The sequence below is a fragment of the Garra rufa genome, chromosome 9, assembly GCF_049309525.1.
Source record: "Garra rufa chromosome 9, GarRuf1.0, whole genome shotgun sequence".
Taxonomy (NCBI): Eukaryota; Metazoa; Chordata; class Actinopteri; order Cypriniformes; family Cyprinidae; genus Garra; species Garra rufa.
This window is the reverse complement of record NC_133369.1, coordinates 23548430-23576412: the sequence shown is the minus strand read 5'-3', so window position 1 is coordinate 23576412 and position 27983 is coordinate 23548430. Positions and strand designations below refer to the sequence as shown.

Here is a 27983-nt window from a genome sequence, read left to right as displayed (position 1 = left end):
CTGCTGGGTGAAGCATCCATTCCCCGGGCCTCGGCCCCTGCCTCGACAGGACGTCTGCTCCCACATTCAGATGTCCAGGAATGTGGACTGCTCTCAGGGAGAGAAGCTTTCCTTGAGACCACAGGAGGATCCGGTACGCCAGCTTGAACAAGGGGCGTGAGCGGGTCCCTCCTTGATGGTTTATATAGTACACTACCGCAGTGCTGTCTGTACGGACCAACACGTGGCGGTTTCTTAGGTCTGGAAGGAAACACTTCAGGGCCTGGAACACAGCTAACATCTCTAGGCGATTTATGTGCCATGAGAGAAGATGAGGGCTCCACAGGCCTTGGGCTGAGTGGCCACTCATGACCGCTCCCCATCCAGTGAGGGATGCGTCCGTCGCTAGTGTAACACGGCGACACGGAGTTCCCAGAACTGGACCCTGAGAGAGGAACCAGGGTTTCTTCCACATAGCCAAGGCACGTAGGCAGCGCCGCGTGACCTTGATCTTGCGGAATGGATTTCCCCTCGGGGAGAACCCCCTGGTTTTGAGCCACCACTGTAGTGGCCTCATGTGCAGCAGTCCAAAAGGTATCACGTTGGATGCGGCTGCCATAAGACCTAACAGTACTTGGAACTGTTTGACAGTGAGTGACTGGCCTAGCTTGACCGCATTTGCTGCAGTAAGGATCGACTCGATCCGAGCAGGAGACATACGTGCCTGCATCGTGGTCGAATCCCACACCACGCCTAAGTAAGTGGTCCTCTGTAATGGAGAAAGTACACTTTTCTTGGCGTTGAGTCTCAACCCTAATTCTTTCATGTGAGCGAGAACAACACCTCGATGTTGAACCGCTAACTGCTCTGAGCTGGCTAGGATGAGCCAGTCGTCTATGTAGTTGAGTATGCGGATGCCCTGGAGTCGCAGAGGAGCCAGAGCAGCATCCACACACTTTGTGAAAGTACGGGGAGAGAGAGCTAGGCCGAAAGGAAGTACCCTGTATTGGTAAGCTTCGCCCCTGAAAGCGAACCTGAGGAACTTCCTGTGTTGAGGAAGGATGGAGACGTGAAAATACGCGTCTTTTAGATCTATCGTGACAAACCAGTCCTCGGACCTGATTTGTGACACTACCTGCTTGATAGTGAGCATCTTGAACTTCAGTCTCTTTACTGAGCGGTTCAATTGCCTGAGATCTAAGATGGGCCGGAGCCCTCCATCCTTCTTGGGAACTATGAAGTACCGGCTGTAGAACCCGGATTCTCTGTCTTGAGGAGGGACCACCTCGATGGCCTCCTTCCTTAGAAGAGTTTCTACTTCTTGTTCCATTACCAGACCCTGCTCGGGGTTCACTACGGTTGGAAATACCCCGCTGAAGGGTGGCGGCTTGGCGCCGAACTGAATGCAGTAACCCTTTTCTACAGTCTGCAGGACCCATGTGGAGACATTCGGCAGTAGTTTCCACGCTGCCAGAAAATCTACTAAGGGAACCAGCCTCTCGAGACTGGCTTCTGGATTTGTTTGAGGAACTAGCTCGGGGACCTGAAGCAGCGAACTGGCAGGGAGCTCCTGAACTAGTTTCTCTAAGGACCCCCGTGGGGGTTGCGTACTCTCTAGGGCCGCTACGTTTCCGGGCGGAACAGCTAGATGATGTTCGCGGGAGATTGCCGCGCCCTGTAACGCTGGCAGGGTTAGCTGACAGATCTCCTGAGGGCCGCGAGGGGGTTCGGTGGCCACACTGAGTGGCGCCGAATAGACCCCCTCGAGAGGGGCTGCCCTCATTGGCCCTGGGCCATAACCGTCAGGGCCGTTTAGCCGAGGACCTCTTCGACTGGAGGACGACCCTCAGGTCAGGCCTTTTGTTAGAGGCCCTCGGCTTAGAGCGTTGCTGGCCCCGTCCTCTAGGTCTGCCGACCGGAGGAGCGCGAGCGGCAACGCTCTGTTTCTGTGCCTCTCTGTACGAGGAGCTCGTTGACGGCTGAGGCTGCTCCCGTCCAGCAGCCTCAGAGGAGTAAACACGGCGAGGGAGGTATGTCCTGAACGCCGCTGCCTGCTTCCTGGCCTCCTGGTGCCTGGCGACAACTGTGTCCACCGAGGCACCGAAGAGGCCGGAGCCGGGCTCTATTGGGGCGTCCAGGAGCGTTGCCCTGTCCTTGGCTTTTAGTGCGGACAGGGACAACCAGAGATGTCTCTCCGCGGCCACCAGGGCTGCCATAGACCTGCCCACTGCACGGGCGGTCTCCTTGGTGGCGCGGAGGGCGAGGTCTGCTGTGCGCCGCATCTCTGATATATTAACCTCCTCGCCGTCGTTAAACTCCTTCAGCAGATCAGCCTGGTAGGCCTGAAGGATGGCCATGGTGTGAAGACATGAACCAGCCTGACCTGCTGCCGTATAAGCCTTGCCCACCATGATAGAGGTGTTTTTGAGTGGCTGGGTGGGCAAGGACGGAGCCTTCAGGGACGATGCCGAACCGGGTGCCAGATAGCCCGCAAGCGTCTGTTCGACCCGTGGCATCGCCCTATAACCGTACTCCCCCGCACCCCCCACGTTAGCATAGCTCTCAGTGGGGTGGTAGAGACGGAAAGAGTACGGCTTCCCCCATGATCTAGAAACTTCTTTATGAAGATCAGGGAAGAAGGGAAGGCTCCGTGTGGGGGGTGCTGACTTTGTCCGCAGGAAGCGATCATCTAGTCTGCTTGCCTGCGGCTCATGAGTTTGTTCAGCGGGCCATGAGATGTTTAGTTTGGCTACCGCATTAGTCAGCACCTCCACGAGCTCCTCGTAGTGAGGCGTACGGGGTGGCTGTGGTGTTTCCTCCAGGCTCTCAATATCCACATCAACCTCCTCGGAGGAAGATATGTGGAGCTCTGGGATCTCCTCTGGGGGGGAAGAGGCCGCGGTGCGGGCTTCCTCATCCAGAAGGAGATCGCTCGCGCCGCTGAGTGAGGGAGGAGATAGGGGGTCACCCGTCTCCAAACCCTCCAGCAGGTCGAGCTGCGAGCCCCACGAGTGGCGACGCCGCTCCGCCTCGGCGGAAGCGGGGCCGGACCCGCGAGGCACGCTAATGAAAGCCCCCTCCTCGAAGAGGGCTTTCCGGGAACGAAGCAACCGCAGCGGTAAACGTTCACACTGCGGACAGTCAGCCTTTTCGAGGGCTGACTGTGCATGCTCCGCTCCCAAACACACCACGCATAGACTGTGTGTATCCCCACCAACTATGAAACGTTGGCAGGGAGGAACACACCTTCTATGCCTCTTAACAGCCACCAAACTCTTTTTAGGTTGTTTTGAAGCCATTCTACTCAAATAAAAGGTGTGCAAACTGGCACAAAAAACAGCAGAAATGGCAGACAGACAGACACAGAGCGCTCTCGCTGAATGACAAAAGCTGCCGCGGGCGTCAAACGCACGTGCTTTATACTTCCTGGTCGATGACGTCATCGCGCCGGTGACGTCACTCCCGTCATTTCATTGGTTGTAAGACATGATTCAGAGTGCGGCCCGCCAATGGCGTTCCCCATAGCGTTTCTAGACGCGGCTCGAGTTCCCGGAAGGGAACTGACTTTTTCCATGTTTAAGTGCTATAATCAGGTCCCTGGTGCATCTACCAACCCAGAAAACGTGAAAAAGAACAACCCAGTAAATTTTTTTGGATACGCGAGCCGCTCAGATTTCATTCCCCCGCGATGTATAAAGGAGATCTTATTATAATATTACCACCCCTTAAACTGCAAGTTTCCACCCACGATGCCACCATTTTGTTTTCACAAGCGACAACAGTGTACCAGTGCTAACCGTTCTGTCGTTGGCTGCACAGACGAGCACAGATACAGTTGAGTTCAAAAGTTTACTATTTAGAGTCCCGACCTCAGAGAACAAAAGAGAGCAGTGGATTTATTGATTTATTTACTGTATATTATGGCGCTTTTCCACTACACAGTACCAGCTCGCTAGCCTAGAATCTAGACGCGCCCCTAGCGGCAGCAAATTACATTTGCTTCTAAGGTCAGTCTAGTTACTCTCAATTCACTTAAATTTCCGAAAAATCCAAGATGTACCGGGCCAATCACGAGTCGGTGGGCGGGCTTAACATGATGACGTCTGACCTGCGACCATAAGTTCAGTCAGACATGAATTCCTGGTTCCGTGAATTAAGCGTGGAAAACTGAACAGTATTTATATATTTTTTTACTTTTGATACACAGCCACGTCCATGTGTCCTGAGCAGGAGCTCGTTACATCTGAACGCGCTGTGGTGTAGAATACGCAAACACCGGAAGCGATCTGTGGCGTGGATACGACACTCATTGTTTACACAGCACAAGAGATTGTGGATATAGCGGCTATTCAAAATGGTAATTACTTGCGCTTGTCCTGGTTGTTCAAACCCATTTAAAGCTGAAAAAGATTACGTTTGCTTGCGCAAACTCATCCTGGACTTTTTTTTTACATATTTCCCCTTTCGGTGTTTGCGTATACTACATCAAAGCGCGTTCACATGTGACGAGTCGAATCATAGATATGCTAAACTCGTGCTCATGACAGATGGACGTGGGTTTGTATCAAAGGTAAAAAGAAAATTATATAAATACTGTTCATTTTCTTGCAAAAACCGATCGTTTCGTGTCTTAGGACATCAATGTATCGTCACGAGCCGCAGGGTGTAATTTGGATTTGTCTGTGCATGTTTTTGTTTACTTTTAAAGGTTTAGTGCCCATCTATGTCTATTATTTAGCTGACAGACTGCACAGTGCACTGATTTTTGTTAAAAATCTTCGTCGCTCTGACTACGTCACCTGACCGACTAAGTCTCTGATTGGTTGTAGCGCTATCCTATTGCGTGGAGAGGAGTTTGAAAGACAACCGTTTATCCCACCCCTCCGGTTGAGGCCTGTCTATGGAGAGTGCCCAGACCCTACATTTATGTGGGTCTGGCTTGCCAGGCTACCAGCTCGCCTCGGCTCGACTCGACTCGGCTCTGTTTGGTTTTCCACTGTGTAAAAGTTGTACCTGTACCGGCTTCCAGGTACTTTTTTTCGTACCACCTCCGGCGAGGTTCCAAGCGAGCTGAGGCGAGCTAAGGCGATACTAAAATGTGACGTGAAAACACAGCAGACTGCTGATTGGTCAGAGAGAATCGTCACTATTCACTGCGTCATCATTGCACGCGCCAGCAATAGTATCCAGAATAACCCCGCCATTTTTAAAAAGTTTGGCCAGAGATTGCGTGACATATCCAATCCATTACATATTATGGCAACTCGGAAGAATACGCCGTGGTCAAACGAGGAGGTGCAGACAGCGGGTGTGTGTCGCGTAGAAGATTACATCACGGCAGTTTCTTGTAGCGTCGCTATGACAACCAGGTACTATTGTGGAGGTACAGGTACAACTTTTACACAGTGGAAAACCAAACAGAGCCGAGGCGAGCCGAGTCGTGCTGGTACTGTGTAGTGGAAAAGCGCCATTAGTGCTGCCACACAGATCTAATACAAACATGCAATTTCCTTCCCAGCTGTTTACCTTCACAGACATAACTGACTGTTTGTAACTCATGTGGTTTTAACATAAACTTGTGTGTATTTGACAGTTTAAGCTCAATAAGACATGAAAGAGAAGTTTAGCACTCACTTACCGTGTGACAGCCGCTTTCTGTGCTCTTGCTTCGGATGCGTGTGCTCAGAAAACCCTATATCAGAAGTTTAAACTAATATGGTTTAAACGCATGATTTCAGAATGCACGGTAGACATGATAGTCAAAACCAAACAGATGTTTTTTTAGCAGAGCATCTGAGCTACGAGCTGTAAAGGCACAGATCTATTCTGGAAAAGGGGACAGAGTAGCAGCTTATTTGCATTTAAAGAGTCAAGCACAAAAACAGTGTGTTTCTGCTTTCACTCAAAAAGGCATTTTCGAAATGATATAATAAATGATCTGTGGGGCATTTTGAGCTTAAACTCCACAGACACAGTTTGGGGACACTTGAGACTTATATTACATCTTATAAAAGGGGCATAATTGGTCTCCTTTAATATTTAGTAGCTTAAACATCTTATAAAACAATATATCTCTTACCCTCCCCCTAAGTAATTATTTAGTATTTACTAATCGTATGTATATACAGTGGTGTGAAAAAGTGTTGGCCCCCTTAATGATTTTTTATTTTTTTGCATGTTTGTCACACTTTAATGTTTCAGATCATCAAACAAATTTAAATATTAATCAAAGATAACACAAGTAAGCATAACATGCAGTTTTTAAATGAAGGGTTTTTTTTAATGAAGGGAAAACAAAATCCAAACCCACATAGCCCTGTGTGAAAAAGTGTTGGCCTGATTACTGCCACACCTGTTCGCAATCAAGAAATCACTTAAATAGGACCTGCCTGACAAAGTGAAGTAGACCAAAAGATCCTCAAAAGAAGATGATGCTACACATCATGTTGAGATCCAAAGAAATTCAGGAACAAATGAGAAAGAAAGTAATTGAGATCTATCAGTCTGGAAAAGGTTATAAAGCCATTTCTAAAGCTTTGGGACTCCAGCGAACCACAGTGAGAGCCATTATCCACAAATGGCGAAAACATGGAACAGTGGTGAACCTTCCCAGGAGTGGCCGGCCGACCAAAATTACCCCAAGAGCACAGCGACGACTCATCCAAGTGGTCACAAAAGACCCCACAACAACATCTAAAGAACTGCAGGCCTCTCTTGCCTCAGTTAAGGTCAGTGTTCATGACTCCAGCATAAGAGAGAGACTGGGTAAAAATGGCCTGCATGGCAGAGTTCCAAGACGTATACCACTGCTGAGCAAAAAGAACATAAAGGCTCGTCTCAGTTTTGCCAGAACACATCTTGATTATCCCCAAGACTTTTGGAAAAATACTCTGTGGACTAACAAGACAAAAGTTTAACTTTTTAGAAGGTGTGTGTCCCATTTCATCTGGTGTAAAAGTAACACAGCATTTCAGAAAAAGAACATCATACCAACGGTAAAATATGGTGGTGATAGTGTGATGGTCTGGGGCTGTTTTGCTGCTTCTGAACCTGGAAGAATTGCTGTGATAAATGGAACCATGAATTCTGCTGTCTATCAAACAATCCTGAAGGACAATGTCCGGCCAGCTGTTCGTGACCTCAAGCTGAAGCGAACTTGGGTTCTGCAGCAGGACAATGGTCCAAAACACACCAGCAAATCCACCTCTAAATGGCTGAAGAAAAACAAAATTAAGACTTTGGAGTGGCCTAGTCAAAGTTCTGACCTGAATCCTATTGAGATGCTGTGGCATGAACTTAAAAAGGCGGTTAATGCTCGAAAACCCTCCAGTGTGGCTGAATTAGAACAATTCTGCCAAAATGAGCAGGCCAAAATTCCTGCACAGCGCTGTAACAGACTCATTGCAAGATTATCGCAAATGCTTGATTGCAGTTGTTGCTGCCAAGGGTGGCCCAACCAGTTATTATGTTTAGGGGTCAAACACTTTTTCACACAGGGCCATGTAGGTTTGGATTTTGTTTTCCCTTTATAATAAAAAAAAACTTCATTCAAAAACTGCATGTTGTGTTTACTTGTGCTATCTTTGATTAATATTTAAATTTGTTTGATGATCTGAAACATTAAAGTGTGACAAACATGCAAAAAATAAAAAATCAAGAAGGGGGACAACACTTTTTCACACCACTGTATGTATAACTCATCCTGCACTGTTTGAACTTAAACCTAGATTTTTCCTCAATTTGCATGGCTTGTTGAAAAGATGTGCACTTAATCTAGTAAAGTGGGTGAAGAATTAAATAGATTTATGAAGAAAGAATAACCTGGGCCATGTCTATGTTGCAGAATATCACAGAAACTTTGGAATTAACCTTTTTCACTAGAAATTAGCAACCACCCAGAACACCAAAACAATCATATAGCAACATGCTAAAAACACTCAGATGCTTAATTTTCTTCAGAAATGAGAGTTCAGACTATTTTTCAAACAGGATCTCTGTCTTAGATTAGTTTTATTCTCATATTGTTTTGGTATGCAGCACGGGTGTGGGCTGCACTGGCCTGTTTGATCTATAAAGGGGGTATTCCAGATTCTAATCTCATCTGAAATAATGTGGTCTGGCCTTTTGGGTTTTACCTTTGGGTGATGGGGTTGAAGTGAAGATGATGGTGATATGATGAAGACTGGTCCTTTCACAGACATATGGTATTACCCCACTACAGAGGGACTCCCCCTCGGTCAGGAGGGATGAGGGCGGTAGGGGCGGGACAGTCTGGAGAGATGGAGAGCTCTGCTTCATGTCGGAAGTTGAGACCGATTCGATGAACGTACTGCAGCCTGCCAGGTTACTGGGTTCAGATTCTCCCCTCAAAAGCCCTTTTAGATTCTACCACAAACACTTTCAGTTTTTCCATCCTCCCACTCCTTCTTTCTGTCTTTATGTATCTCACGCTCTCTTTTTTCTATGTGTCTTGCTTAATTAGTGTCTTGTTGATTTTTAAGATCATGAATTTCTGTTGGTAAGATGAAAAAAAAAGTATCTCGTGCTGACTACGTCTGCATGAGTTTGATCTAAAATACAGTAATAATATTGTGAAATATGATTACAATCGAAAAGTTCTTTTGTCTCTTGTTTCTCTTCTTTTGTTGCTTACTGTAGTATGCTTACAGTGTCACATGATCCTTCTGAAATCATTCTAATATGCTGACTTGGTGCTTAAGACACATTTATTACTACCAGTGTTGAAAACAGTTGTGCTGCTTATTTTTGTGTAAATGTGATACTTTCTTTTTTAACCTTATCTTTATTTATTTATTTGGGTTGTGATAGTAATCACTCAATTGAAGTGCAGAGGAGTGATTATCAGTCATGTAGATAAGGTGGTTTGTACCTGTAAACGAGGCTTATGAAACTTGTCTGCAGTGTGGCTTTTCACGCTGGTTGGCTGTGTGGGTGATTTCTTTGTAGGTTCTTTATGAACTGAAATGGTTCTGAAGTGGTTACATCTCTCTCTGTGTCTTTCTGTTTCTGTATGTGTGTGGCTGGAAAATAAACTTAAAGATCCAGAGCTTTACAGAAAGCCTTTGGGAGATACAGAAATAAAGATACCCAGAGAGAGACTGGGAGGGAGGGAGGTCGGGAGCACACAGTGGGCTTTGGTTGGATCTCAGTGCTCACATGTGGTTAATCCGTTGGTGTTCCCTAAAGCCGGAAACACTGATCATTGGGGCGCTGAGGGAAGAGCAGGTGTGTGCAGTGTGTGTGAACCTTAATTATACCCAACACGTTCAAAGTCCTCATATATTTACATACACAAAAAATTGCTTTTATTATTTTAGTGCACATTTATTATACAAACTATGCTTAAAAAAACTGGGTCTGTGATGCAATACTAAAATCATTATCTAATGACTTTCTGATAACCTAATCATTCCAAACCTCTGGACAAATTTGGTTTAGATTTTCTTTGGAAATATCAACAGTTATGTACTGTGAGCTTTTGCACAACTCATTGAACATATTGATTTCTAGGAAGATTTGTTTTTTTTTTTTTGACAGCTTACGATAGAGTGTTTTGACAACATGTCATCATTTGGCCATATTGGCAGCACAGAACATAAACAATGTCTCTGAACCGAATGATACTCGCATATTTTGCTGATTATTGCTGATGAATATGATCAGTTATTGTCATGTTAGTTTGGGCTGTACTAATCGGTCGGATCGGGAAAAAATATTTGGAGTACTATAGACTGCCAAAAGTTATAACAAATCAAGGAGAAGAGTACAAAAAACTGTCTGAGGAACAAAAGACGTTTGTGGTTGGCCAAACTGAACCAGGACTTCGAGGGCAAGAATCTTGACAACATTCATGTTTGTTCTTATCATTTCCAGTCAGGTAGGTGAAATATTAGGCTAATATCTTCATTAATACTGCTTGTACGTATCTTTACCACATATAAACTTTAGTTAGTCAAAATATTACTTTCCTGCTTACTAAGTCCTTCCCTATATGATTTAGCAGCTTCCACATAAATTAGCAGAACAACATATTCAGAAGAACTTTAAGTGTGCAATCCATGCACACATCCAGGTACCTGACCGAATCGTGGCTTATATCAGAAAGGGCAGTGAGAAAGACACTCTTTGACAGTGGGTTAGAAGCATATGCCTATATATATATTTTATAATCTAAAATATATTTGCACATTTGACATTACACAATGTTATTGTTATGAAATGTGAAAAAAGAGAAATGTATAATGTATAATACCTGCTATACTTGGATTGTGTAGACACTGTAACATTAAATTTCACCATGCACTGATTAAAATGGGCAAACTGGAAAAAATATATTTCATATATAACTCTCCAAGTCCAAATGTGGACATTAAATATTATATAGTTTACCTCTCCCAGAAAAAGTTTGCTATTTCATGCAACAGTTGCAACAATTAGCATTTTTCGTAACTAAACATTGATTTTTAAAGTGTTTCATCCCCTGGAAGATAAAGTTGACCGGCACGTTCGCTCTTTTAAAACAGTTTTAGTTCCGCACAGAGCCATAGACGGACACATTTTGTTGTTGCACACAGAACAAAGCGAAACCACTGTTTACAAACACAAAGTTAGTGACAGCGACTTGAATCACCGACAGCAGATCTTCGCTGTTTACCGTTTTCTCGACAGGTAAGAAAAGACTTATATGAAACTGAAAAAAGGCAGTTTCAGTGTGTGTGGTTTACAGTCACAGAGCTAAAGTCTGTTAAGGGAGTGTAGCAAGCTAGCTGAACTTATACACATCTGTTTGCCCTAGGGATTTTATTATTATGGCGTTTAAAAAGTATTATGTTGAACATGAGAATGTAAACACAGTCCGGTTTTGTCAGCTAATATTGATAGTGTAACAGTCTCATTACGCTAGACGTCTATAATGTGGACATATGACACTTGCACTTTAGTATCTTTAGTTTTACCATGTTTTGTACAAATATAAATTGGTAATAGTTATACCGTGTTGTTGGACTATATTGCTTGAAGTATCTCAGAGTGCATTGTAAACACCATGGTACAAAATTATGCATTCAGTACCATAGTACTAAGCCTATATCAAAAGTACCGTAGTGTTACCATATGTTAGTTACTATCACTGTTCCGTGATATTGTACTAACTTTCTAGTAGAAGAACCCCCCCCCCCCCAGCTTAATACTGTGTTGTCTTTTATATTATTTATTTTTATATATAGTTTAAAAATACTAACATTTTAATTTCATATATAATTAAATTGTTATATTGTCCCTTACTGTCTTTTAGAGGAACACTGAGTATGTATGGATGTGTTAAGCCTGTGACCTTCATAAGAGAGAGAGAGAGGTCATAAGAGACGGTCATGATGGCGGAGGAGGCTGGAAAGCTTCCACTTCGGCGCCTGGAGCCCCCCATTCAGAAATTCATTAAAGTGGCCATTCCAACTGATCTGGAGAGACTGCACCAGCACCAACACAACATAGAAAAGGTACAAACGCACACACGAGCCCAGCACATCACACCCAAAACTCAGCATATGGTCAACAGAGAGAGCCATGTGTCTGTGTGTGTGGTCACCATAGGGAGTCGAGTGCTGAATAGCTCATGGTGTATCTGAAATCTCTCCCGGTCAGCCTGCTTAAGGAACAAATAATAGGATAACAGGGTTTGGGGGATCTTGCATAGCCATGGAAACTTAGATGATTGTGAATTAACAGGCTGAGACTATGAGATTTTATTAAATGTACATGTATAAAGTGCTAAAGCTGTGAAATTAAGTAAGCTTCTTTTTTGTAGTTTCAGAGGAACAGTCAGTGGGACAAACTTCACCAAGAGCACATCAACTCCAGCCGCACTGTCCAGGTACAATAAAATTGTAATATAGCAAGATGAGATGTGAAATTGCAATGATTGACAATAATAACTATAACACTGTTTTTTTAAGAAATTGATATATGTGACCCTGGACTACAAAACCAATCAAAAGATATGAAAACTCATCATAATTCAGCTTTCCATTGATGTACGGTTTGTTAGGATAGGACAATATTTAGCTGAGAAAAAAATCAAAATACTGAGAAAATCACCTATAAAGTTGTCCAAGTTCTTAGCAATGCATATTACTAATCAGTAATTAATTTTTGATGTATTTACGGTAGGAAATGTACAAAATATCTTCATGGAACATGATTTTTACTTAATATCCTAATGATTTTTGGCATATCAATAATTTTGACCCATACAATGTATTTTTGGTTATTGCTACAAATGTACCTGTGCTACTTAAGACTGGTTTTGTGGTCCAGGGTCACATATTTATTTTGCAAGGATGCATTCAGTTAATCCAGAAATGACAGTAAGGACATTTATAATGTTACAAAATATTTCCTTTACAAATAAATGCTGTTATTTCGAACTTTCTAAGTTCTAATCAATTGATTTCCACAAAAGTATTAAGAAGCGCATCTGTTTTTAACGTGATATGCTCATCTGAAGCATTTCTTTGTCTGTAAATTATTCTTGAGAGTTCAATTTCCATAAAATAAAATGTAAAAATCCTCATCCGCATGCAAATGACGGGAAAAGCCATGGTCGCAAAGTTATTAACGACTAAGGGGATTTGGGTTCGTATGTGTTGTTTCAGTTCACCAAAAAAAATGTCTCTCCATTTTATTGTTGGTTTTCTCAGGGTAGTGAGCTGGTTTCAAAATATTCCCATGTGCCACAAGGCACTGTGGAATGTTGCTCAGACAAAACATTCTTAGTGATGTAACAAGCTGTTGCCATGGTTTAATTGCATAATAATTCTTAACATCATATGGGCACAGTTAAAAGGCATCGTTTAGGCAAAAATAGGAGTTCTGTCATCTTTAATTCACCCTATATGACGTTTTTCAATGGAACTCAGAAGGAGACGTCAGGCAGGGTGTCTGAGCTGCTGATAGTGGTTTTCAAACTAAAAAAAGGTCTTGTGCTGTATATTCCATAAAATCAGTAGATTTGTTTGTTGAACAGACTGAAAATCATAGTTAACTGAAAAAACTAGTTTGACAGACGTGATCACCACTCCTTTCATTGTATAAAAAACAGATGTAGATGAGATTGGAGATGAGTTGGAGAAATATAGCATTACTTCACTTACTCCGAACAGCTGATAAAAACATTGCAATAATCCATAAGTTCATAAATATCTTACTTATAAATTATTTTATTACAAACAGCTTTTCATTGTACAAAGCAAAATGATGGACCGGATTACTGTGATGTTTTTATCAGCTGTTTGGACTCACTCTGACGGCACCCATTTACTTCAGAGGATCCATTGGTAAACAAGTAATGTTAAATTTCTTAAAATCTGTTCCAATGAAGAAACAAACTCATCTACATCTTGGAAGGCCTGAGGGTAAGTAAATATTCAGCACATTTTTTATTTTTGGGTGAACTATTCTTTTAAAGGGATAGTTCTCCCAAAAATGAAAATTCTGTCATTCACCCTCATGTTGTTCCAAACTCGTAAGACCTTCGCTCGTCTTCGGAACACAAATGAAGATATTTTGGATGAAATACAGAAGCTTTTTGACCCTGCATAGACAACAACGCAACTGACACATTGGCCCAGAAAGGTAGTAAGGACATCATTAAAATAGTCTATTGACATCAGTGGTTCAACCGTAATGTTAAGTAGCTACGAGAAAAAAGGACTTTATTTAATCATTTTTTTCTCGTCTGTGTCAGTCTTCATCCCCCCAAAAAAATCAAAAATATCTTAATTTGTGTTCTAAAGATGAACAAAGATCTTATGGGTTTGGAACGACAAGGGATGAGCAATTAATGACAGAATTTTAATTTTTGGGTGAACTGTCCCTTCAAGCAAAAAATAAATCATGTTGATCAGGTTTAATGCAGGTTAAGCAAAAATTAAAAGTAAGTAATCTGTGCATTCACAAATGTCTCTGAACATGATAAAAATATCTCATAACATGTCTTCATCCTCCTCTAATACAGCTGTGAGACATGTCTATACAGTCATGGACAAAATTGTTGGCACCCTTGGTAAATATGGGCAAAGAAGGCTGTAAAAATAAATCTGCGTTGTTTCTCCTGTTGATCTTTAGTCAAAAAATCAGCAAAATTCAAACATTTTATTAAAACTAAAAAAATTTAAGTGGGGAGAATATAATATTATGAAATAAATGGTTTTCTCTAATACACCCTGGCCATAATTATTGGCACCCTTGTATTCAAAACTTTCTGCAACTTCCATTTGCATGAAAAACAGCTCTGATTTCCCCCCCCCCTTCATGCCTGATGAGGTTTGAGAATATATGGCAAGTGATTTTAGACTATTCCTCCATACAGAATTTCTCCAGATCCTTTAAATGTTGGTGCTCACTCTTCTTCAGTTTATCCCACTCATTTTCCATAGGATTCAGGTCAGGGAATTGGGATAGTTATGGCAGAATCTTGATTTTGTGTTCAGTGACCAGTTTTTGTGTTGATTTTGATGTTTGTTTTGAATCAATGTGGTGATGGAAGATTTAACCATGACCCATTATAATATTTCTAACTGAGCAAGTCAGTTTTACCTTTTTTTATCTGTTGGTATTTGATATAAAACATGATGGCATGTATCTGAATAAGATGTCTAGGATCTTTGGTGTAAAATTAGGTCCACAAAAAAGAACATCTGGTGATATATTTAAATGTGGACATGGGGCACTTTTTTTTATCCCTGTGTGCACCAAACCTTTAATGTGTTCTAGCTCCAAAAAAAGAAATTCTCATTTCATATGGCAATAAAAGCCATTCCTGGCTGAAGTTCCAGTATGGTAAATTAATATGGTGGAGTTTGATTTTACATGAGAGCAGATGATTTGTTTCTTGAACAGTGTCTGTTGTGATGGAGGTGAAGTTTTCCTTTATTTTTAATATTTTTTTCTGACACTAAATTTCAACTGATTTCTGCAATTTTCCATTTGTGATCTTTGAAGAGTATTTGGCCACTTAAATTGTTCTCTTTGCTGCACATTAAGACAATATTGACACACATCATGTTTCAAGCAGATTTTTAACATCTCCAGTCCATTAAAACTTCTTAATTATTTCCCTGATGTTGGAAATGAGAATATTTAATGTTTTAAGTATTTTCTTAAAGCCACTTTGCATTGTGTAAAGATCAACAATCTTTTGCTGTACATCAGAAGTATATTCTTTGGTTTTACCCATTGTGATGAATGATTAGGTTGGTTTGGGCTTTGTGTTACTAATATTTATTCATCTGTGCACCAAGACGTCATGACTGGACAACATCATGTTTCCAGTCACCTTGGTGTGCTAAGAAATTGGAAATTTCAATGGAAATATATTTAGGAGATAATTTACTCATAAGAATTTCTAAGGGTGCCAACAATTGTGGCCAGGGTGTATTTGAGAAAAACATTTTTTCATAAAGTTATATTCCACCTCACTTTAAATTGTTTAACTTTAATGAAATGTTTGAATTTTGCAAAATTTTTGACTAAAAGAGCTAAAGGAGAAACAATGCAGATTTATTTTTACAGCCTTCTTTGTCCATATTTACCAAGGGTGCCAACAATTTTGTCCATGACTGTATATATACGTGTGTGTGTGTGTGTGTGTGTGTGTGTGTGTGTGTGTATATATATATATATATATATATATATATATATTAAGTAATGTTTGACTCAGGTCTCTGGTGTACAGGATGGTGTACGTGTGATGTCTTTTCTCTACCTAATGGCCAGACAAGCATGTAACCTGTGTGTTAATGTCTCTGAGAGTCTGTTTGGGTTCTCTCATGGGGCAGTCCTTGGAGTGTGTTATGTGCTGTGAGTGTGTGTGTGTGACCCTAGCACCCAGGTCTGGTCCCCCTAGAGATGCCAGAGAGCTTTCCTATGTCCACCACTGCAGAGAGTGTATGAGAGCCTGCAAGTGTTTCTGTGTCAGCACCATGTGGACGACTGACAATAGACGGAAAAAAGACAGACATTGTTAAAGTAGCTCCCCGGGGACAGAAAAAGAGACAGAGCAAGAGAGTAAAAACCTTAAGATTGCTCTCATCACAGACCTATAGAAGAAGCTTTTGGGGGTGGGGGGTGGCTGGACTGACCCAGATTGAGATTTAATTTTTTTGCTGTTTTTGAGATCCTCATTGTCCCCATTCTATATTATAAAGCAAGCTGCATGTGTTAGTAATGTTTTTAGTGTTCTGTGTGTATGTGAATCAGTTATGATTCTGAGTATGATTATTCAGAGTGTGAAATGAGAGCAGTTGAGCGGAACGCTTTGATTGGCCGGCTGTTGGCTTTGACCTCTGTGTTCAATACGTATGAATTGATCTGTAATGCCTGTTAGATGTTTGCTTCCGGACATGAGCCGGTGGGAATCAATGGGCCCTGACAAAGCACCAGTTCATTTTTATGTAACTTCAGGTTTTCGTCAGCATCTGGTTTGTAATTAACGAGAAAATAAAGTTTTAAAACTGTTATATCCAGGTCTGGAAAATGTATTGAAAATAATGCAATCTTGGGAGAAACCATTGATAATGAATATAATTGTCTTCTTTTTTTTATTTTTATTAATTTATCAAATACCATAAAGGGAGGACAGTTGTTGAGAGTTTTTTTTTTTTTTTAAACAGATTTTTAATGTTTTTTTAAAGAATTACATTTTGCTCACCAAGCCTGGATTAATTTGATCGAAAATACAGCAAAAGCAGTAATATTGTGAAATATTTTTACTATAAAACTGCTTTCAATTTGAATATATTTTAAAAATGTAATTTAAATGTAATTTTTAGTATCATTACTCCAGTCTTCAGTGTCACATGATCCTTCAGAAATCATTCTAAAATGCTGATTTGCTGTTCAGGAAACATTTAATATTATTATTATTATTATTATTATTATTATTATTATTATTATTATTATTATTATAATATTTAAAACATTTGAGTACTTTTTTAAGGATTTTTTGATAAAGAGAAAGATCTAAAGATCAGCATTTGTCTCAAATAAAAAGCTTTTGTAACATTATACACTAATTAAAAGAACATTAAAAACTTAGAGTCAGCATAATTTTAGTTTCTTTTTTAGGGAAGTAAATCATAGAAATGAATACTTTTACTTAGCAAGGATGATTAAAATTGATCAAAAGTGATGATAAAGACATTTATAATGTTACAAAAGATTTCTAATTCAGATAAATGCTCTTCTTCTGAAGTTTTTATTCACCAAAGAAACCTGAAAAAATTCTACTCAGCTGTTTTCAACATAATAATAATAAGAACAACAACAACAATAATAATAATAATAATAATAATAATACATGTTTTTTGAGCAGCAAATCTGAATTTTAAAATGATTTCTGAAGAATCGTGACTGGAGTAATGATGCTAAAATTCAGTTGTGAAATCACAGGAATAAATTGCATTTTAAAATATATTCAAATAGAAAACTGTTATTTTAAATAGTAAAAATATTTCAAAATGTTACTGTTTTGCTGTACTTTGGATCAAATAATTGCAAGCTTGGTAAGCAGAAAAGACTTCTTTAAAAAACATTAAATATCTTACTGTTCAAAAACTTTTGACTGGTAGTGTAGATAAGTAAATAATAATAATAATAACAATAATAATAATAACAATCCAGTTTAAAAAAGAACAAATACTATTTTATTTTATTTTATTTTATTTTATTTTATATTATATTATTTTATTTTATTTTATCGCTGCTGAGTTAAATTCCATTGGTTGGATTTTGCTGTTTGGGAGTGTTTGTGTAAAAATTAAGAATTAATTTAAAATTATAAATTTTAAAATAAAATAAAATGAGCCAGTAATCATGTTCAATTATATCTAAAATAATGTAAAATTAAATTAAATAATCCAGTAATGATAAACGACTGTAAAGGTCATGGGAAAGCAATGGAAATGTGTCTGAGCCATGTGTTTGTTATAAGTGTTTTATATTTTTAATTTTACAAACTCATTTTGCTAACACAAACACACTTTCATTTTGAGTGAGTACTTAATGAGGTGTTTGTAGTGGATAAGATGTGTATGGAGAGAAAAAGTGTAAACGATTTCTGGTTTCAGGTTTTCAGATCACAATTTGACAGGCTCTTTAAGGTATTAAAATGTGCAATAAACAATCACTCACAGTGTTATTTATTGCATTTTGTTACACACCACATATTTTGTTCAACTGAAAACGTCAAGTTTAAATAGATGAGTAAAATACTATAGACTTTTTGAATAAAACCATGGATCCTGTTATCACAAAGACTTTCACTTTTCTTCTTTGCAGCAATTGCGATCGAACCTGCGGGAGATGGAGAAGTTGTGTGGGCGGGTCCGCAGTGCTGACACCGAAGCTCTGGAGAAACTTGTTCAGCCAATCAGAGATCGAGCCTCCACTGCCATTCAAGAGTTCCTCCGGATTCACTCGGATGCTGTCAATAGGCCAGATGTTCCTGTTATCGGCAAAGACTCTCACGAAATCAGCACTGCCTCATATACATTGCACAGTATGTGATTCTGATAATGAAGATAATGAAGATTATTTTTTGCAAGCTCTTTCACTTTCATGTGATGTATTAGGTGACGGTGATACAGATATTCCCGGTTCCCCTGTCACTCAAACACAGCTGCTCCTGCCCGAAATCCCTCCAGAACAGAATGCTGCTGAGTCCTGGGACTCTTTAGCTGAGGTGATACACACAAACACTTACAAACACATAAATATATTTGAATACAAAGACTTAGAGTGTGACTTTTGTGCTATGTTTGTTTAGGACCTACTGGAGTTAAATGGTTTAGTGAACGAGTTCTCCACTCTTGTTCATGTAAGTATCACACATCTATGGAAACGATTCATTCTTCGAGACAGTGAGAGACAGCATGTGTGGTATGTGTGTTGATAAAAGGTGGTGACCAAAACCCTTAGGTTTGGCAGAGCTGTCAGACAAATGGCTTTGTCTCCTGAGAGCCAACAAGGTGGTATTGATCCCAGCAGTGTGTGTGTGTGTGTGTGTGTGTGTGTGTGTGTGTGTGTGTGTGTGCTTGTGTGTGATTGAGAAGACATAAAGAGATTGGTGACAATCTGTCAGCCATGTGCTAACCAGCGAGGATTAATGAGAAGCCATGCCATATAGCAGCCATTATTAGAACAATGTGCAGTTGGAAAACTGGTGGAGGAGAGATCATGTGCGCTGAATGTCTGTCTCTCTTACTCTCAAAGTGATTTTTCACCCAAAAATGAAAATTCTGTCATTATTTACTCACCCTCATGTTGTTCCAAACCTGTATGACTTTGCTTTTTCAACAGAACACAAAATAGCTGGCTCCTGTGTCAACAGCACCACACACTGTTGCATTCAGTTGCATTGCTGTCTATGCAGAGTTAAAAAGCACTCGGATTTCATTAAAAATATTTTAAATTAAAGCTGCAAGCAGCGATGAACGGGCCCTCGCACACGGGCTCACCGCCGACCGGTGGCTTTAGGAACACAGCAAATGGTGGGTAGTATGCTTTTAATACAGTAAAAATAGGAGAAATATGTCAAAGTCACTTAAATGTGCCAAATTTCCTGCTGCCAACTGGTGGCGCTATGCCTATAACTGATTATTGGCATGTAGATGTGTTCAGGCCACCACTTTCATCAAACATATGAAGTTTGGTGCAGATTGACCTTGGTATGTTTGAGTTAGTGAAAGATATGATATATCCTGCTGCCAACAGGTGGCGCTATGATAATATCTGAATATTGGCCTTTAGGTGTCTTCAGGCCAGGACTCTTACCAAACCTGTGAAGTTTGAGGCAGATCGGACATTTTATGGCTGAGTTATAACAACTTCTATGTCCATGGCGAAACATCAAACTTTGTCACGCCGCCACGGACACGCCCTTTAACGAAAACTCAAGATCTTCGCAATTTAACATCTCTAAGGCCTCTAGATCAGACTGACCAAATATAATGTTGATATCATTAAATCTCTAGGAGGAGTTTGATACAAGTCATTTCCTGTTGCCAACAGGTGGCGCTGTGATTATAATAGAATATTGGCCTTCAGATGTGTTCAGGCCAGGACTCTTATCGAATATGTGAAGTTTGAGGCAAATCGGACATTTTATGGCTGAGTTATAACAAGTTTTATATCCATGGCGAGACCTCGAAATTTGTCAGGCCGCCACGGACACGCTCTTTACCGAAAACTCAAGATCTTCACAATTTAACATCACTAAGGCCTTTATATTAGACTGACCGATTTTGGTGTTGATCTGTATAAATCTCTAGGAGGAGTTGGTTGTAGAGTACAGCATGACACTTCCTGTTGCCAGCAGGTGGCGCTATGACTATAACTGAATATGGATATGTAGATGTCATCAGGTCAGGAGTGTTATCACACATGTGAAGTTTGGGACAGATCGGACATTTTATGCCTAAGTTATAGCAACTTCCTTTTTCATGGCGAAACATCGAAATTTGCGAGGCCGCCACGGACACGCCCTTCGATGAAAACTCTAGATCTTCACAATTTAACGTCACAAAGGGCTTTAGATTAGACTCACCAAATTTGCTGTTGATCGGAGTAAATCTCTAGGAGGAGTTCGTTCAAGTACCACGCCTGAAAATGGCAAAAATGACACAAATTTTGCTAAGAAAATTAATAATAACCGACTTCCTGTTGGGTTTCGGATTTTGTCCCAGGAGGCTTTTTTGTAGGTATTGGTGAGCTACATGTGTGTACCGATTTTCATGCATGTACGTGAATCATAGCTGAAAGCGCACACCGCGGAACGTGTAAAGGTGGCGCTATCGAGCCGTTTTGCCACACCCATCTCTGAAACCCATATCAGACATCCATTTTCGCCAGGTTTGATGTGTGTGCAAAGTTTCATGAGTTTTCGGGTATGTTTAGGCCCTCAAAAATGCGATTCATTCCGGAGAAGAAGAAGAATAATAATAATAATTAAAGCTGCAAGCAGCGATGAACGGGCCCTCGCACACGGGCTCACCGCCGACCAGTGGCTTTAGGAACACAGCAAATGGTGGGTAGTATGCTTTTAATACAGTAAAAATAGGAGAAATATGTCAAAGTCACTTAAATGTGCCAAATTTCCTGCTGCCAGCTGGTGGCGCTATGCCTATAACTGATTATTGACATGTAGATGTGTTCAGGCCACCACTTTCATCAAACATATGAAGTTTGGTGCAGATTGACCTTGGTATTTTTGAGTTAGTGAAAGATATGATATATCCTGCTGCCAACAGGTGGCGCCATGATAATATCTGAATATTGGTCTTTAGGTGTCTTCAGGCCAGGACTCTCACCAAACCTGTGAAGTTTGAGGCAGATCGGACATTTTATGGCTGAGTTATAACAACTTCTATGTCCATGGCGAAACATCAAACTTTGTCATGCAGCCACAGACACGCCCTTTAACGAAAACTCAAGATCTTCGCAATTTAACATCTTTAAGGCCTCTAGATCAGACTGACCAAATATAATGTTGATATCATTAAATCTCTAGGAAGAGTTTGATACAAGTCATTTCCTGTTGCCAACAGGTGGCGCTGTGATTATAATAGAATATTGGCCTTCAGATTGGTTCAGGCCAGGACTCTTATCGAACATGTGAAGTTTGAGGCAAATCGGACATTTTATGGCTGAGTTATAACAAGTGTATTATCCATGGCGAGACCTCGAAATTTGCCAGGCCGCCACGGACACGCCCTTCAACGAAAACTCAAGATCTTCGCAATTTAACATCACTAAAGCCTTTTGCTTAGACTGACCGATTTTGGTGTTGATCTGTATAAATCTCTAGGAGGAGTTTGTTGCAGAGTACAGCATGACACTTCCTGTTGCCAGCAGGTGGCGCTATGACTATAACTGAATATGGACATATAGATGTCATCAGGTCAGGAGTGTTATCACACATGTGAAGTTTGGGACAGATCGGACATTTTATGCCTGAGTTGTAGCAACTTCCTTTTTCATGGCGAAGCATCGAAATTTGCCAGGCCGCCACGGACACGCCCTCTGATGAAAACTCTAGATCTTCGCAATTTAACGTCACAAAGGGCTTTAGATTAAACTCAGCAAATTTGGCGTTGATCCGAATAAATCTCTAGGAGGAGTTCGTTCAAGTACGAGGCCTGAAAATGGCAAAAATGACACAAAATTTGCTGAGAAAATTAAAAATAACCGACTTCCTGTTGGGTGTCAAATTTTGCTCCAAGAGGCTTTTTTGTAGGTATTGGTGTGTTACATGTGTGTACCGATTTCCGTGCATGTACGTGAATCACAGATGAAAGCGCACACCGCTGAACGTCTAAAGGTGGCGCTGTCGAGCCATTTTGCCACACCCATCTCTGAAACCCATATCAGACGTAAATTTTCGCCAGGTTTGATGTGTGTGCAAAGTTTCATGAGTTTTCGGGTATGTCTAAGCCCTCAAAAATGCGATTCATTTTGGAGAAGAATAATAATAATAATAATAATAATAATAATAATAATAATAATAATAAACGGAGCAGATTCAATAGGGTCCTCACACCATCGGTGCTCGGGCCCTAATTAAAGCTGCAAGCAGCGATGAACGGGCCCTCGCACCCGGGCTCACCGCTGACCGGTGGCTTTAGGAAAACAGCAAACGGTGGGCAGTATGCTTTTAATACAGTAAATATATGAGAAATATGTCATAAGTCATTTAAATGTGCCAAACTTCCCATTGGCAGCTGGTGGCGCTATGCCTATAAATGGCATGTAGATGTGTTCAGGCCAGCACTATTATGAAACATATGAAGTTTGGTGCAGATTGACCTTGGTATGTTTGAGTTAGTGAAAGATATGAGATATCCTGGTGTCAACAGGTGGCGCTATGATAATATCTGAATATTGGCCTTTAGGTGTCTTCAGGCCAGGACTCTTACCAAACCTCTGAAGTTTGAGGCAGATCAGACATTTTATGGCTGAGTTATTACACCTATGTCCATGGCAAAACATCAAACTTTGTCAGGCCGCCACGGACACGCCCTTTACTGAAACTCAAGATCTTCACAATTTAACATCTCTAAGGCCTCTAGATCAGACTGACCAAATATAATGTTGATTTCATTAAATGTCTAGGAGGAGTTTGCTATAAACCTAATCCCCTGCAAGGACTTCAGATAATGCCAACTGTGAACCAAATGTGAACATTTTCCCTATATTCTGATGATGATGATAAGAACATGTAATTCATGATGATAACAAAATGTTATTATTCCTTGCATTACATTCACCACTTCTGCTTAAATCGTTACCTATCTGTACAATTTGTATGTGGATATTGCTTTGCTGGTGACTCCTGTTATAAGACATCACTCTTAAGCGCTACATAACTAAGAATCAATTAGGAAAACGGTGCACAGTTGGCAAATGCATTCACAGTAACCCTCTGCTAGTTTGGATTTTAAGTTTACTGAATTGAAAGGGTTACACTTTAAAATCAACACAGAGACACATACACACAATATATAAAATGTTGCCATCCAGTTTCATTTGTTAACATTAACTATATTAGTTAACATGAACAATAATTAAATAGCATTTATTAATGTTAATTAATATTAAGCTAAAAAAAAGTATTCATATATTGTTTAAAGGTAAATTAGTTTATGTACTGTGAATTAACATGAACATGAACACAGTTCATGTGGGTGTACAGCAATTCACAAAGTGCTCTGTAAACGCTTAATTCTTTCAAAATATCTTTAAAAATCAAGTTGAGTGTTTTAATGGGGCGATATATATATAACTGATCTTAAAATGATGGTTTTCGGATGTTTTGAACAGATAACAGCAAAGTTTGTTTTGTTGTCAAAGTTTGTCTTGAAATTTTTAATTATTATAATTTTATATTCAATAAATAACACTATGAAAATATTGTCTACAATGAAGATTATTCACTCATGCTTAAAAGTTGTATTTTTCTTAATCTTTTGCTATGTGACTGAATAGGACAAGTTCATGGTACAGTTCAGTAAAAATAAATAAAAAACAACAACTGCAAAATACAAACAATGAAAGATTTAATGACCCTTTATATTTTCTCAAAATATCAGACATATTTATGTCGATTACGCTACAGCAATGTGCATCTTCCTCAAAGATGGTCTTAAGCAAAACAGCATGTTCCACTGGTCTCTCTCCCTTACACCCCTCCCCCCTTCAGTCACTCTTCAGTGACTCAATGGTGACTGAACACAGACAGGCACAGGCAGAGTGACAGCAGGTTTCTAATTTCTTTTTTTAATTTTCTTTAATACATAGAAGCTTGTATTAAATTGATATTTACACCACTTGCTCAGAATGATAAGATCTCTGTGTGAAAAAAGTTGTAAAGAGTTTGGATGCTGCACTTTAAAGATATAAAAAAATTAGGGTTATGTTTTTTACTACATCTTTAAAAAATCACCACGTCAACACCGTTCAAGATATCACAAATTCGCTCGCAATTTAACATCTTCAGAATCTTCTCTTCATGTTAAAAAAGTTTGGTGTGAATACCTTATTTTTCTTAGAAGGAGTGTGAATTTGTTTACAGCCTGATTTTTCCAAAAATCCACATTCAAATCAAAATAGCCGGCTTCCTGTTGGTCTTAGCTAATGAGTTTGATTTAGAAAGTTGTCCAGATTGATGAGAACAATATATGTACAGAGTTTGGTGACTGTAGGAAAAACTAACCCCCCAACTTTTGTCAAAAGATGGCGCTATAGAGTGCCTGCTCCACGCCCATTTATGACCTTTTGCCAGTGTCTAACTATCATTAATATTGATGTGTGTGTTGAGTTTCATGAAATTCTAAGCATGTTATCTGCCTCGAAAAGACAGGAATCAAATTTTAAAGTTTGACACGTTGCCATGGCAACAGCATTTGATTTATCATCGACCCCTTTACATATTCTCATCGGCCGTGTTTTGACATTATTTTGATGAAGTTTGAAGAAAATCAAGTAAAATTAAGAGGCTGATTTCAAAGGATTTTGAAAATGACACGCTTCCTGCTGCCAGTTGGTGGCGCTATAACTTTGACTCATAATAGTCACATTTATGGAATCGGCATCATACAAGGAACAAACTGGTGAAGTTTCATCAGAATCAGGCAATGTGTGCAACAGTTATTAGACACTTCCTGTTTCTCATTTCTCGCCATAACTTTGTCGCCTTGCCACGGCCAAACCGTTCGAGATATCAAAAATCTCCTCGCAATTTAGCGTCCCCAATGTCTTGAGATCATGCTGACCGAGTTTGGTGACAATCCCATGGAATTCCTGGGAGGAGTACGTTAAATTCCAGAGCATGCGCTTTTTAAACAGCCCTAAATATCTCACTTCCTGTTGCGTGGAGCCCATGACATAGAGTACAAAAGTTGTTCAGCTCGATGAGTTCTATATGTGTACCGAGTTTCATATCAATACGCGTAAGTATGTGTGCGCAGTACATCATGTTTTCAAACTGTGTTCCAGGGGGCGCTGTAGAGGCCCTGAACCACGCCCGGGTCCCAGCCTCTGTGGCGTCCGGACGACGGCAGATTCCGACGTGTGTGCAAATTTTCAAGAGTTTTTGAGTATGTTAAGGCCCCCAAAAGTGCCCCAACGGTTGAAAAAAAATAAAAATAAAAAAAAAAAAAAAAACAAATAAGAATCCTTAGAAGAACAATAGGGCCTTCGCCCTTTTGGGCTCGGGCCCTAATTAAAGCTGCGAGCAGCGATGAACGGGCCCTCGCACCCGGGCTCACCGCCGACCGGTGGCTTCAGGAAATCAGCAAACGGTGGGCAGTATGCTTTTAATACAGTAAATATAGAAAAAATCTGTCATAAGTCATTTAAATGTGCCAAACTTGCTGCTGAAAGATGGTGGCGCTATGCCTGTAACTAATTATTGGCATGTAGATGTGTTCAGGCCATCACTATTATCAAACATATGAAGTTTGGTGCAGATTGACCTTGGTATGTTTGAGTTAGTGAAAGATATGATATATCCTGCTGCCAACAAGTGGCGCTATGATAATATCTGAATATTGGTCTTTAGGTGTCTTCAGGCCAGGACTCTTATCAAACCTGTGAATTTTGTGGCAGATCAGACATTTTATGGCTAAGTTATAACAACTCAATGAAAACTCAAGATCTTCACAATTTAACATCTCTAAGGCCTCAAGAATCAGACTGACCAAATATAATGTTGATTTAATTAAATGCAATCAATGCAAGGACTTCAGATAATGCCAACTGTGAACCAATATGCTAAATTTTCGCTATACTCTGATGATGATGATAAGAACATGATTCATGATGATAACAAAATGTTATTATTGCTTGCTTTACGTCCACCACTTCTGCTTAAATGTCATCGTTACCTATCTGTACAATTTTTGTGTGGATATTGCTTTGCTGGTGACTCCTCCTGTTATAAGACATCACTCTTAAGCGCTACATAACTAAGAATCAATAAGGAAGACGGTGCCCAGTTGACACATGCATTCACAGTAACCCTCTGCTAGTTTGGATTTAAAGTTTACAGAATTGAAAGGGTTAGACTTTAAAATCAACACACAGACACATACACACAAAATATAAAATGTTGCCATTCAGTTTTATTTGTTAGCATTAACTATATTAGTTAACATGACCAATAAATAAATAGCATTTATTAATGTTAATTAATATTAAGCTAAAAAAGTATTCATATATAATTTATGTACTGTGAATTAACATGAACATGAACACAGTTCATGGGGGTGTACAGCAATACACAATAAAGTGCTCTATAAACGCTTCATTCTTTCAAAATATCTTTAAAAACAAGTTGAGTATTGAAAGGGGCGATATATATATATATATATACTCATAATATATAACTCATCTTAAAATTTTATAATTTTCAGATGTTTTGAACAGATAACAGCAAAGCTTGTTTTGTTGTCCAAGTTTGTCTTGAAATTGTTAATTTAAATTTTATATTCAATAAATAACACTATGAAAATAAATGTCTATCAATGAAGATAAATCGCTAATGCTAAAAGTTTAATTTTTCTTAATCTTTTGCTATGTGACTGAATAGGACAAGTTCATGGTATAGTTCAGTAAAAAAATAAAAAAATAAAAAAAGAACAACTGCAAAATACAAACAATGAAAGACTTAGTGACCCTTTATATTTTCTCAAAATATCAGACTCTCAAAGATCAGACGTATTTATTTCGATTACACTATATATATATGTGTGCATTTCTCAAAGATGGTCTATAAGCAAGATAGCATGTTTCACTTTCTACCCCTGTCTCCCTCTCTGCCTCTCACCCCTCCCCCCTGCAATAATGAGCTTCTCTGTGCCTGACTGAACGCACACACATACTGTAGAGACATTCACCAGAGTGACAGCAGGTTTCTGAGTTCTTTTTAAAATTTTCTTTAATTCATAGAAGCTTGTATACATTTTTTATTTGCAGCACTTGCTCAGAATGATTAGATCTCTGTGTGAAAAAAGTTTTAAAGAGTTTGGATGCTGCACTTTAAAGATATAAAAATATTTTTTACTATATCTTTAAAAAATCACCACGTCCACACCGTTCAAGATATCCAAAATCCGCTCGCAATTTAACATCTTCAGAATATTCTCTTCATGTTAAAAAAGTTTGGTGTGAGCAGCTGGTTGTTCTTAGAAGTAGTGTGCATTTGTTTACAGCCTGATTTTTCCAAAAATCCACATTCAAATCAAAATAGCCGGCTTCCTGTTGGTCTCAGCTAATGAGTTTGATTTAGAAAGTTGTCCAAATTGATGAGATTAATATATGTACAGAGTTTGGTGACTGTAGGAAAAACTAACCCCCCAACTTTTGTCAAAAGATGGCGCTATAGAGTGCCTGCTCCACGCCCATTTATGACCTTTTGCCAGTGTCTAACTATC

The 27983-nt window shown here is 39.8% G+C and overlaps 1 protein-coding gene across 1 annotated transcript in view; it reads left to right on the top strand.

The window, feature by feature from the left end:
• The first annotated feature begins 10556 nt into the window (after positions 1 to 10556).
• The window catches only part of LOC141343185 (endoplasmic reticulum resident protein 44-like), a 44403-nt gene continuing 26976 nt past the window's right edge, over positions 10557 to 27983 (top strand). Inside the window, exons 1-6 of the mRNA XM_073847787.1 lie at positions 10557 to 10668; positions 11294 to 11495; positions 11804 to 11869; positions 18334 to 18553; positions 18627 to 18736; positions 18821 to 18871. Coding sequence (XP_073703888.1) covers positions 11370 to 11495; positions 11804 to 11869; positions 18334 to 18553; positions 18627 to 18736; positions 18821 to 18871 — 573 coding nt within the window. The 5' untranslated portion in view covers positions 10557 to 10668; positions 11294 to 11369. The remainder of the gene's footprint in view (positions 10669 to 11293; positions 11496 to 11803; positions 11870 to 18333; positions 18554 to 18626; positions 18737 to 18820; positions 18872 to 27983) is intronic.